Source organism: Alnus glutinosa, chromosome 1, assembly GCF_958979055.1.
Source record: "Alnus glutinosa chromosome 1, dhAlnGlut1.1, whole genome shotgun sequence".
Lineage (NCBI taxonomy): Eukaryota > Viridiplantae > Streptophyta > Magnoliopsida > Fagales > Betulaceae > Alnus > Alnus glutinosa.
In genome coordinates, this window is record NC_084886.1 from 45,697,694 (window position 1) to 45,711,678 (window position 13,985).

General features: G+C 36.9%; 1 protein-coding gene across 1 annotated transcript; it reads right to left on the minus strand.

The window, feature by feature from the left end:
- Positions 1 to 4,887: 4,887 nt before the first annotated feature.
- On the minus strand, positions 4,888 to 8,870 carry LOC133852718 (uncharacterized). Its single transcript, XM_062289476.1, has 6 exons — positions 8,187 to 8,870; positions 7,632 to 7,843; positions 6,370 to 6,658; positions 6,157 to 6,242; positions 5,973 to 6,064; positions 4,888 to 5,756 (listed from the first exon to the last, which is right to left on the minus strand). Exons 1-6 carry the CDS (start codon positions 8,475 to 8,477, stop codon positions 5,533 to 5,535), a joined length of 1,194 nt encoding a protein of 397 aa, XP_062145460.1. The 5' UTR covers positions 8,478 to 8,870; the 3' UTR covers positions 4,888 to 5,532.
- Positions 8,871 to 13,985: the final 5,115 nt, after the last annotated feature.

The window sequence follows — 13,985 nt, forward strand, 5'->3', positions numbered from 1 at the left end:
TTTCTTTTTTGGCCCTCGTTTGTTCCTTTGTTTGTCAGCTTTCTATATATTGTTTCTTTCGAGTCTTATTTTCTGCATTTCAACATTTAATAGTTTGTTGGATGGCCACAGGCAAATACACCATTCAGTTTGCAGCAAGAGAACAGGCTGAAACAGATGGGCACGACAGTGAGGAATGCTAAGGTGTACGTGGAGAGATTGAAGACGAATGGGGAAAAGGAAAGAGTGGCAAGGATCATAATGGGGAAGATGTCAATTGAACATTTATCAGATTTGATGTCCATATACCCCATGATGGGCAAGATATGTTGTGAGGTTTTAGAGAAAAAGCTTCAAGATCTGGTTAAAGAAGACAACTGAATCTCATTCTGATTTTATAAGATGTACCTTTGAAAGGCCTACATGTTTTCATTTTGGCTTAATCTTTCCCTCCTTTTTCGCCCTTTCCATGTTTTTATTTTAGGATCCGGCTTCTATGCGGTAGTTTACACTACTGCATAGATACTGTTAGACTAAAACGGCATCGTTTTAGTCTAATAGCAGAAGACGACAAAAAAAAAAAAAACGAAGCGTGACTTATTCCAAAAGCCAAGTCTCATACCAAGCAAGCCGGTGAAGGATTGACTCTATGCGATAGTGGATTTTCTGGTTCATTACACCTGGTTTTCTCACGTAAGTTTTTTGGTTCATTACACCTGGTTTTGTTATTTTTCTTGTTTATCTCATGGGTGTGCAAGAAATTAAAGTTGGGTCGTTGTTTCCGACGTCTTTTTTGTTGTCACAGGTTTGTTCTTATGTTATGTGGGGCTTTTCGGTAAGAATGAGGGTACTAAAGATACCCTTCTCAAAGTCTTTTGAATGGTGATTCTAGTGAAAATAATGAAGCAAAGTCAAGTAAGTGTAAAGGGAGTGAAACTGTAACCCCTTATTCGAATGCTGGAAAATTCCAGTATTCACACTTTCTCTTGGATGGGTCCTCCGATTGCTTTTGGCAATCTTTCACCGTTAGAGTCAATCATTCACCTGCTTGCTTGGTACGAGACTTGGAGCTCGTTTGGCAAACCGGTTTTTGTTTTTGTGTTTGAGAATTGTTTTCGAGAACAAAAACAAAAAACCATTTTCTGTTGTTTTTTCGTTAAAAAAGTGTTTGGCAAATTGTTTTCGAAAATAGTTTTTGAAAACAGAAAACAGTACCTAAAGCGTTTGAACAATTGTTTTCAAAACAATTTTCACTTAAGAAGACAATAAAAAACCGTTTGGCGTTTCTATATATTTTTTGTTTTTTCAATTTATTAGGTTATTTTCAAATACATTTTTGTCAAATTTATATGTCATTAGACTTAATAGCCTGAATGAGAATAGTATATTGTGATTATTGAGATATTCAAAGCAAAACTCTTTCAAACTCGAATAGTTTGCCTAAAATTACGATGGACCGTCTTCAAAGAGTGCTGGAAACGATCTGCTGCAACTCTCATTCCGACACCATGACCAAGTATAAACATTGTGATATCAACGGCCTCTTTAACAGTGACTAAGTCAGTCTCTTTGAGCTCAGTTCAATTCCCTTAAATGGGCACACAAGCTTCTAAATGCACCCTTATACAGTTACTGCAATTGCAAAGATAAAATGCTATCTAATGTTATCTTCCTCTTTATCTTTATCTTCGGTGCTTGTGTTGATAAGTCTCGAGGAGATAATTCTTGAAGAGTTTGAATTGATGCGATGATGTACACAAGCCCGATGCGTAGTTGCTGTGGATAAGCCTTCTACATAATCTGATGAAGTTGGTCGGCGCCTCTATTGCAATATTTGAACCAAGCTATTGCGGTACAAATGTTGTTGTTGAAGATCTCTTATGGATTTGATAATGTGGGTGTTGATTATGCTTTCTCCTTAAAGAGTAATTAACTAAGTAATAAGAAATGGGTGATGCAAAAGCAATTGCCAATGGCATTTAAAAAAACAACCCAAAGTCTAAATAGATTGTGTTAAGTTTGAAACTCTAGTCAAAAGAAAATTTCATGCAGAAAAATTCATTTAGTTCCTCAACTCGTGTACTTCTCACCATTTTATGGTTTTAATAAGCACAGTAGGGATACATAAACTATGATAAAAGCATGCAACACCATACCAAGTTGCTAGCCACTAATCAAGACATCAGATGCAAATTCGTTCGTTTTTCTTTCTTTCTGTTTTGGAACAAATTTAGATGGAGCAACAAAGAATCTGTAGCTGCATCAAGTCCCTCCCTACACAATTTGTTATGAGCCTGAATATTTGATGGTGGGATTTGTAATGAAATAAGAATAAAAGACAATAAAAGTAATAGTTTGGTACCTCGAGTGGCCAAATATAATCCTCCTTTTCACTCTAACACGCGGTTAAGAGATGAACCTTTGGATAATTTTCTAATTATTTTCATTGATAATCAAAGCTGAATTTAAATACAAGAGACAAGCTAAATTAACTAACTACCGACTAAACTCATTACATAATAACTACCCATTACATAAAAGTTACTAAACTACCACTACTCACTCTTACATAATAGCTCACCCACTACTTCCTGAACCCACTAACTCCTACTAATTTCTAGAATGCTCTACATAGACTACATGGTCAATATTCCATTACCCATCACCCACGTAGCTGCCTTGTGTCCCTCATGTGTGCATAACACGTACACTTTTGCACTCTAGGATGTTCCACTTCACACGTTCACTCTGCATTTCCTTGTTTCCCACCTCCACTTCACACGTTCTCCACACACACTTCTTCCACAAATAGCTCATAACAACCGTGCCCATAGCATAATTGAATCGATCTCCCGCCTGATGATGCAGAACTCGAAACCACCAACATTTTAAATGACATCGTTTTTGCTAGAGCCGTTAGATCTTCCAAATGATTTGAAACAAAATATCCAAATGAGAGTTTTGTCCTGAAGAAGAAGAAGAGATAGAAGAGAAAAATTAAAAGATTGAGCATGATAAGAGAAAAGGGCAGCGAAGACACCGAGAGGGGGCTGCTTCGGTGATTCAGAGCCTCCTGTAGGGAAGCAATTGAACGAGTAAAGCTCGAAATTGAACGCAAAGGAGGAATGAGGGCTCTAATGCAAGAAATGATAAAAAAAATACTCACCTCGGCTCTCACGAATCGAACCACAGATCAAGATTAGTGTGTTTCTTACTATGCACTTAAAATCAAAAGGCGTTTTTATGTTTCGTGCATTGTTTCTGTACTGTAGCAGAGAACAATTTTCAGAAAGAAACAGGTCTAACCTGTTTTCGATTTTTGTGTTGTATCTTATTTTTGTTTTATAAACATGTATCCAAACGCCCATAAATAGTGATAAAACATGTTTTGCTGTTTTGAAAACAGAAAACTGTTCCAAAACAAGCAACGAAACAGGCTCCTGGCTTTTGCAACAAGTCACGTTCCGATTTTTTTTTTTTTTTTTTTTTTTTGTCGGCTTCTACTGTTAGACCTTTTAGACTAAGGTCTAACAACGATGCTGTTGTAGTCTAATAGCATTTACGCGGTAGTTTAGACTCTGCATAGAAGCCGAATCCTATATTTCAAAGGAGTAATGCTACGCAAACTTTCAACATGTGTCAGCATGTGATTCCTTAACCACCTTTCATTACAAAAAAAAAAAGCATATTCTAGACGGTTTAAAAATGCAGAAAAACCGTCCGGAATCAATTCCGGACGGTTTTTTCTAGACGGTTTAAAACCGTCTAGGAAGATGTGTCGCTAATTAAGGTTCGGGACGGTTTGGGTCAAACCGTCCGCAATTCCAAACGGTTTGGTCAAACCGTCTAGAACTGGTTCTGGACGGTTTTGGGTAAAACCGTCCATAAAATTTTGGACGGTTTTGCTCAAAACCGTCCAAAATTTGTCCTTTTTTTTTTTTTTTTTTTTTTTTCTTTTTTAAATTATAATTATAATTTTAATTTTAATATGATTATTGTTCTTATTTTTATGTCCGGTGCAGTTGAGCTTCGTCTACCGGAGTAAATCAGCTCCGGTTCCACCGGAAATCCATCGGAAAGACAGGCTTCCACTGGTCCTTCTTCGACTTCTTCGGTCACTGCTGGAAATCCATCGGTCAAACCCAAGAATCACAAAACAAAGGAAAATTAATTCCCAAAAAAATCCCAAAAATCCCACCGCCACCGTTCCATCAGCTTCTTCTCCAATCCACCACACCCATGCTCTCGTACTACCCATCAGACATTAATTCCAAACCCAAAACAAACACAATCCAAAAAAAAAGAAAAAACAAAGAGAGGGGAAGAGAGAACTGGGCGGAAATCCATGTATTCCGGCCGGATCTCTCTCTGCATTCCGGCCCCAGATCCGGCCTAGCGTGGATTTTGGTTGGATCCGGCCGGATCTGTCAAACCCACGCACATAAACCGGCGTCGGTTTGACAGATCCGACCAAATCTGGCTGAAAACTAATTCTCTCCAGCCGCACATCCAGTCACCGACTCCGGCCATGTCCCGCTCCCATCACCTATCTCAGCCGCACATCCAGTCACCGACTCCGGCCATGTCCAGATCCTGTCGTCCCGCTCCCATCGCCTGTCTTATTCGCCGGACGGAGAGAGAAGAAGAAGAACGAGAGGGAGAGGGAGAGATGAGCACATGAGAGAGAGAGAGAGAGAGAGAGAGAGAGATTTTATTTTTCTAGACGGTTTTTGAAAAAAACCGTCAATAAATGTTAATTTTTTAGTAGTGTTTCAATCAGGCTGACATGTGTTGGTCGAAGTTATGTCTAGCATTTCTCATCCATCAAAAGATATTCCGGACAGAATTAACAAATTAAACTTAATATATTTTATATTTCTACACAATGAGCAGCATGGACACAAAAAATTCAAAAACTTCAGAAATAGCAACTCATGTTTCCCAAATTCAACAATCAGAAATAGCAATTCGGCAAACATCAGTTCGTCGATATCAAAGCACTTACAACACAGATCTTCAGTTGATGCATTTGAAGAACAAAACGGTTAGCATCCAAAATACACGTTGGGGCATCTTCACCGTGACACTTACAAAACATTTCAAAATCCCCTTATAAATAAAATTACATCCTAGTACTAATCATCAGGACAAAAAAAAAGAGCCTGGAATCTCATAATTTAGACTTGGCTGGAATAACATAAGCAAGATGGAACTTGCTTACACACAGCAAATTGCAAACAAAATCACTGCTTACCTTGATCTAAACTAGCCCTTCTGCAACTTCTCTAACTCTGTATTTTTCCCATTAGCTTAAGACTTATTACAGGTGCTTCTTCCATTTCACGACCACACTGTTGTCATGATTTTTTCTATATATCGTTTTTTTTTTTTTGTTCCTTTTTATAGTAAATACAGGCAACCAAACCAGAGGATAACTGAACTTGCCATCTTGAACTTCACAAAAAGTGGTTTCCCACAGGTGGGCCGTGCATGTTTGGCAGAATATATTACTCCTTTCTAGAACGAGGGGAGGATAACAGTTATAACTTAGTATCACCGACGGGAGAAAAACACGAAATCAGGATGATTGACCTGAAGCAGTCTTAACCAGCTGTCGGCTTCCTGCAAAAGGGAGTTTGCCAATTGGCGCTCAAATCCCCCATTAGGTGTCCACAAGGGCCCTTTGAATTTGTATGAAGCCAAACCAAAAACCCGCAAGGACATCTTAGGGACACCATCCATCTCGCCGGGATTTGTCACCAGTGGAGTCCGAGCACCTTGTGGACCAGAAGGAAATGACATTATGAGTCACATAATATATAAAGCTTGACTTGATTTATGACAAGACCCACACTCAGTATTCTCGACTTGCTAAATATAATTGTTATGAAAAATGCACTATTATTTATAGCATAAGCACAAATCGCTTGCACACTTGCACCCAGAAACACAACCTTACTTGCCAATTCAGTGATTGGACAATTTTTCATTACCTTCCACAGGTGTATAAAGAGAATGATACGTCAAAAAGCAAGCATCCAGATCTTTTAATGTAGGCCCTGTGGGTATTCTGTAGATGGGATACCTACAAAAGATTCAGCATAAGGACCAATTAGTCACATCTACAATAACTGCATATTAACCATGCAAGCAAATGCAAGGCTAAAAGGATGATACCATGCCACAGAAATCCAGCTAGAAGGTAGTAAATCACAACTTCTGAGTGTTTTTAGCTCAGGAAAACTGCAAGCAAGATCTGCTATCTGTTCCAACAGAAATTATCAAGAGAAGGCTTAGGAAAAGAGAAAGCATACAAACATAAATATGAAAGGATTTCTTATTTCCTATCTTAGTTTTAGTGAAGAAAAAGAGATGGGGGTGGTTACTAACCTTGTCAGCTAAGGGTTCGCGGCTATAAGGCAGGTCCCGCTCAAGATACTCGAAACGCAGGCAACCTTGAGAATTCACAGATTCACCCTCATCACTAGAAAAGTCTTCATTAATTACAGCAAGGTACTCCCTCAAAGACAAACTATCCATCCTATGAGGAATCTCAGTTGATGGATTGTGATGACCCCGTTGCTCATGGACATACTTCAATCCTCTTTCGAGTTCGCAATCACTACTACCATCACTACTTGAATCTCGGAACTCACTGTCACTATCCTCACCTGGTCGCCTACCATACAGAGGAACCATCAAACTTGTATAATAAAACCAAATGATTGCAATTACTCCATGTATTTATTCAAGTGAGAATCAATCACTAACAATGCCTTAGTACAATATGTAACTCGTGAAGAAAACAATAAAATAATACAAATTTGACCCAAATAAGAGCATCATCTTGCAATTACAGGACAATTTCAACACAAACCATTTTCATTTGAATGAAAAGATTGCCCCACTGATAGCCATCCTAAAAAATTACTACTAGCAAAATCATGACATCATATAACTAGATCATCTGGTACAAATTAAGACCTGACAAGCTTAAAAAATAGATCTAGGCCACAAATCTCTAGCAAATGGTCTTATGAGGAGGGACAATTTCAAAAAATATATCCGTACCAACACACCAATCATAAAACATCCCACCTCATATCCCTCACAAGTTGACCCAAAACTTGCTATGATAGCGCAGATAGAAAACTCAGTCCATTATTTTCACCACTAAAAGCAGTGGCAAGCTAACTATTGTGCTCAGAGACCCAATGCTTCTACTAAATTGGAGATAACTATGTCACCATGATACCACCTTATTCTAATAAATAATCAAAGAATAGAGCTCAAGTAATCTTCGCTCTGAAGTCATCATGCAAACTCCTGAACTACTTATTGTCATTGAAGTTGGGAACTTGCTTCCTGGTGACAAAAGACTCAAGGGAACATCGCAGTATATTATTCAAGAGTGCAATTACTTCAACTAAAGGAATCAACATGTTTTTTTTTTTTGGATGAATAAAGAGGAATCAACATTGCAAAGTTTTTTTGGTTGTCACATTGCATTGGCAATAAACACTGCAAAGATATCAAAACTCGCAGAACGGAAAACAAAATGACATTCATCCAGCACAAAATGCATCAAACAAAATCAAGAATGTAAACAGAAAATGACCATGAAGGGAATTCAATGCCAGTAACATCAATACCTCAACCTTGTCGACGACTTCTTGGACTTGCCATATATCTGTATACCGGACAAATACGGGACATAGTACTGAACAACAGAGTCGCTGTCATTCAATATTAGAGGCACTCCGGCACCGTAAGCGCTCCACTCCTTGAAAGACTCCCATAGATCACCAAGCACAAAGTACGGCTGAGACTCTCCATCACAAGTCCTAAATCCCTTCATTGTCGTCTGCCACAAAATTCAATTTAACACATTAATTCCAAACAAAACTCGTAGACCTTAAGCTCTATAATGTAAGCTTAAAATTCAAATAACATAATTTCTTCCTGTAACCAAGTTTTTATCGCATTTCCGATTATTTACTCTTTATATCAGACCCAAAACTAAACTATTTGGCTTATAAAAAAAATAGAGAATTAAACTTAACTAAGCTATATAATTCGAATTACCTACAAATGAATTAGTTGATTCATCTTTTTAAAAATCAATCAATTAAAATAAACTACCTAAAATCATTTCCCTCCTAATTTCCTCACTTTTCTCACTAACCAAACACAAACATTCAACGAACCTTAGAGAGATACTGAGCCTGCACGGAGGGCGAGATCGCCTGCAAGAACCGCTCGAGGTTGCTCAGCGGCGGAGCCACGGAGATCGGCTTGGGAGCCTCGCCGGTCCCGGCCCGGTTCTCCGGCTCCCTGTTCGCCGACGAAGGTGCCGGCGACTGGGCTGCCGTGACGTCGCTCTGGGCTCTCCGGAGCTGCTCGCTCTGCCGGTTCTGGTGGGCCCTACGCGCCTTCGCCGAGTCGTAAAACCGGTCCTCTCCCCGTGCCCGCCCGAAGTTTAACCCGGTCCCCAACATGTCCAAGCAGCCAATCAACCTCTGTTCCCGGCCTATAAACCAAAAATCAAGTCAACGCAATTCAAATTACTGTACGGATTACGGCCTGAAGTCGAGCGATCGTGGGATCGAAGCAAGGGATCTTAGGAGGGTCTGGGGTTTGCGAAAATGAGAGGCTGGTGAATGAGTGCGTTTAAGGAATTGGCCGAATCGGATCAGGAGAAAGAGACTTCAAAAAGTGGTGGGAATAAAACCCTAATGGATCTGCTGGTGGTGAGGCTAGGTGTCGAATAGGGGCAAACTGGTAAATCGATTACAGAGACTGAATTTGGGAATCAGAATGAGAAACCAAGCGATGGAAGAGAGATCGCGCAAACTGTGCTCAGAAGAATATATGGATGGGGAAGGGCAACAGAGCAATTTTGGTAATTACTTAAAACAGAGTGTTTACCCATTTCTACAAAGACTATTTTGTCCCTACAGGAGCAAATTTTGTTAATCGTAGTAAGGGTGGGAATGTTGGGATATTTAGCTTTTCTAGGGGTAGTTTGTGGATGATGGAAGGGGATTAGGAATTGAAAAGATCTGAGGGTTTTACTTTTACTAAAGGATTAGTCAGAGGGGTGAAGAATGACGTGCGGACGCGTGTGGGTGGCGGGGCGGGAGGACACGTGTATGGTGGGATGGAGAGGGGACGCGGAGAGCTGTCTCAGTCTTATCCCCAAATTCGATTTTATCAAGAACATTTGATTAGGCCACTTTCACGTCTGAGCCACGCTGGGTTTTATGGGCGTGAGATGGACGCGCCAAAGGGGGCCACCGGAAATCGTGGGGAGTCGCATTTCACATCCCCACGGTCGGAAAGTATGTCCATGTCAATGTGTCTGTGCTCGCTCCAATGGCTGTGTCCTAATGTTGGTTTCACGTAAACACCGGAGTTAGTGGCACAGGCGTGTGCTCCCTTCAAATGATTTTATCTTTTACCAAATGCTAACATTTGTAAGAAACTGTGGAGCTTTAATTTTTGGATTTATACTCTTGTATCAAAAGAAATGACTATGTTCATTAATTTTTTTTTTTTTTTTTTTTAAATCTTGTTGTGGTGGTTTTGAATTTGGGCTCGAATACGTAATGAGTCAGCAAAGCCAAACTTAGCACTCACGCCAATTTGATGGATCGACAGCTACTACATCAACAAAATCTACAAAACAAAAAAAAAAAATTCAACGGTGTGCACACAAAATCTGGCGATGAGAGTGATCGGTAGAAATAGGTTTACTAATTATATTCAACAAGTTGTGATAAATGATAATAGTTGTAATATAAATAGGAATGACAATCATAAGTGTCATTTGGGCGCATGACAATTATGACAATTGCTTCCTCTCCAATAGAATTGTACATGATGTTGATTAGGAAAAGGAAATGTATGTATAACATGTGGATTTTATCTCTTTTACAATCTGCATGTGTATTGTCTTGTGCGTGGCATGATATCATCACAGTTATCAAAATTTGACATCTCGTGATTTCTTTTGAATGGCTGCCAGGACCACAACAGCATTCTTGTTTCAATTTTGAATCAGTTAACTATACATATACGTATTAGACTTCTGGTGTTGCCATATTTATCCACATATATATATCTGCATTGAGGTCTTAAAAGAAAAAAAAAAATTCTCCTAAAATCAATAATATAATCCTTAACATCGCAGACTGCTTGTGAAGGACAAGGAGTAGTTGCGCGCAGCAAGTTGAGAAGCGATGCTGCCCAGATAGCCAGACCACATCATGATCCCACAGAAGTTGTAAATTAATGAGATTTGTTTTACTTAAAAATAAAAAAAATTAGCATCCCCTTGTCCCACGTTGATGTCCCAATACCAGATCCACATAAAAGTCGGTCACATGTCGAATATAGAAAGGAGATAATATTTATATATATATATATAATAAAAGTAGAAAGTAGAATCACCGAAGATGGTTACACGAATTCAAGGCCTAAAATTCGTTTTTCATTTTCAGCACAAGCGATGAATCTGCTCGTGAGCAATCACGTGTCTCTAACGGCTTGTGTAAAACCTTCCCCTGTTATGCCTATCTAGTTAATAATTAATATTAGATATACTTGTAAAATGCAAAACTCATTTTTTTTTGCTATATACATATATTGTAATTCTTTGCTTGTAGTAAAATGTTTTAATATTTTATTCATTTTCAACCATAATTTTTCATTATTAGTTGTTTTTCTCCGTCACCAAAACACATTTATTTGCCGTTTTCACCTCCATGAGAAATAAAGGTGAATATGGCCGTTGGAAAATATGACTATTAGAAAAAAGATAAATGTTTAAAAATATGATTATCGATAAGAATATAATGAAAAAAGCATGAGATATGATATATAAAAGAAAGTAGATAAAATAATAGAAATTCAAAAATCTGTTCGAGTGTGTATTAAAAAACAGTAATTAAAGTAAAAAATTACACTTTTTAGTTAGGTATTTTACATTATGGAGCTCAAGATGCTCTAAATGGTTTGAGATGGGAGAATTTAACTTCCCAATTACTGAAACCTACTGAAATTCATTTAGGTTTTCATTGTTTGACTTATACCTAGCTAATTGGTTTAATTAGTTTAGTTATTTTATCAAGTAAAATTATTTAAATTTTAGTTATTATTTTGAAATTAAATGATTCAAACTTTGTCATATCAGCATTTAAGACTATACTTATTTTTAATAACAAAGGTAAAATATATGAAAAAATAAGTTAAATATCAAGGTGATAAACGTAGAATTATTAAAAATAAATATCTGAACAATTTAATTTCAAAATAATAATTGAGATTTTTTTTAAAAAAAAAAAAAATTACTGGGTATAATATCATGAAAATTATAGAAAGTCATAATCCAATATCTTCAACTTTGTTTATCTATTCTTTCTTTCTTTTTTACAAGTTGACTTTTTTCATTAAGATAAGGATATTAAGGACTATAAATGTATGCAAATATCTCATACATAACCCAACTCGAAAGTGGGTTACAGCTTACATGATGGTTACAGGTCTCAAAGCTAGAATGAATGAATGTTGGCCAAAATTTATTAATTAGGATGAACTAATTAATTATCTCAAATATAATAATAAAATAAATAATTTTCTTCCAAACCAAGATTCACGACACGAGGCCGCATGTGGTCAAACAATCTTTTGTTTGACTGAGTTTGCGCGTAGCCCCAAAACGAGGGACCGCCCTTCAATTCCTCCAATTTTTCAATCCTCGCCCATCGTAACAAAATTGAGACAATTTTTTGAAGAATACTCTACACAAAGAAAAAGATTTTATTTTTTATTTTTGAATCTAGTCAAAATTTTGAGGATTTTTTTGAGGAATTTTGGGAGTTGATGTCTAAGGAAGATCCATAATACTCTGGACCTAAAACCGAATGCAAACCAAATTCGAAAGTATTCATGACTTGAAAAATGAGTGTTTTTATGGGCACCACATAATTTATTGTGGCCTAAAAAAATTATAAACTGTCACCTCAAAGTATAGTAACCAAAACATTTTGGTTTGAGAATATGCGGTAAAAAGGCCTTCCCTTGCGAGTAGTTAATGCATGATACGGACTCACACCGACCAACATTTATAAACTTATTGCAAGCACCGAACACGCTCGTCCACAAAGATGTTCATTAAATAAAATGCCCCTCTATTGTATTAAATTATTTGATTAAATTTGAAAGAATTTGTATAGATAATTATGATATATTATTTATGAGATACATTTAATCGGATAAGTAGTTAAACAATTTATTTGATCAGGTGAATCTCATAAGAGTAATATTTTTTTTTGCACAATTTTTATACATTTTAATAATTTTTTTTAAGATCAATCATTAGATATTCAGGATCTACATGTAACAGGTAAAAAAACAAATTCAATAATTAATATATATATATATATATATTAAAGTTGTACAAAAAATAATCATTTTTTATCTCATAAATAATTTTTCATAATCATTTATTTGAATTTTTTTAAATTCGTATAAATAATTTGAAAATATCATGACACATTACGGTGGAGATATGTGGCTGAGAAGAGAGCCCAGTTGATGAAATTGGTGGTAGAAAGTGAAGCTTTTTCCTTTGGTTCAGCTGCCACACGATAGGCAACTTATTGCACGTCCTAAAAGGTTGGTAAAGCATAGTTCCCCATACCCGGCCATATATCAAAAGGAGTGGAGGAAACTCCGACGTCACCGTCCATGTGATGCAAGTTTCCTTGTGTATAAAGTTAGAAATAGGCAATACGGGCTTTGGAAAAGCACTCAAAAGTATTTTTGACCTAATATTTGTTTTGAAAAAATACCCTTTTACTCATCTATTGAAAGGAAAATCAGTGATTCAAAAAAAAAAAAAATGTATATATATATAAAACTAGACTTAATAGCGTACTATGTAAAACAAGGTAGAGTAATATTATTCTTTACATTAATTTCAAGTTGACTGAACGTGTTTTAAATAATTTTTTATAATAATAAAAAATAATTAAAACAAATCACATTAATCGGTGTAAAATAAAAAATAAATGAATGTAACATTACCCAATAAATTATATTAGACTTAAAGATCTGATTACAACTGTTTTATAACTTCTTGTTTCATCAATCGCTCATCCAAAAAGAACTGTGAGAAAATTCTGCGATGAGTTTGGTATTATTTGAGGATTTAGCTGATATTGCTCTAAAATTGTTTTTTGTTTTTTTGAAAGATGCTCTAAAATTGTTATTTGAATGGCAAATTACCCAAAAGCACATATGCGATTGTCAAAATAAAAACAATTAGTCCCTAACTTTGAATATCTTGTCCTTCCTCGTGTGATAAGGGTTAGACTTTCTAATTTGACAATTAAATATATATATACAGGTGAAAGTCACTCCGTTAAAATTTTCTTCCACCTCTTAAAAAAATAAAAATAAAAAACCTAAAACTAGTTATAGGATTGGCAAGGTGGTCAAGAATTGTATTTTAAGATGGCAAAATATCATATCTCTTCTTTTAATTTGCATTAAACAAGGATTAGATCCCATCACCGTGAAATGTAAGCATGTTAAAGACATGTCAGCACCAGGTGGAGTGAAAGCCCCTCTCTACTCTCCACGTTGTATCTTTCTCCCTATCTAAACCGGACGAGAGAATAAAAACCCACCGGAAATTGCTGTCAGGAGAGAGAACGTCTCGAGAAATTTTTAGAGAGAGGGAGCCTTTCTGAGAGTTTGTTCGTCGAGGGGAGGCTTTATGCCTCCTCTCCCGGCATTGGTCTTCCCCCTTGTCCTCATAGGCTAGGGTGGCTTTTGTTCACCTCACTGGTCTCCAGTGGTGGGTGTTGTTTTTCTCCCGGCCTTTGGGTTATGGAGCTATTGGTCCCTCCTGGTGCTTGATCCGATTGAGATTGTTTTCTTTGATTGTTTTGTCTTTGTTTCTCTATTTTTGGTGCAAGTAGAAGGATTTGTAGGCTTTG

Bases quoted from the DNA above. Each gene is read 5' to 3' on its own strand.
- LOC133852718 (XM_062289476.1), bottom strand. From the start codon at position 8,477: ATGTTGGGGACCGGGTTAAACTTCGGGCGGGCACGGGGAGAGGACCGG. The intron at 6,243-6,369 runs GTTAGTAACCAC...CTGTTGGAACAG, and splicing joins GCGAACCCTTAGCTGACAAG to ATAGCAGATCTTGCTTGCAG. The intron at 6,065-6,156 runs GTATCATCCTTT...AATCTTTTGTAG, and splicing joins AGCTGGATTTCTGTGGCATG to GTATCCCATCTACAGAATAC.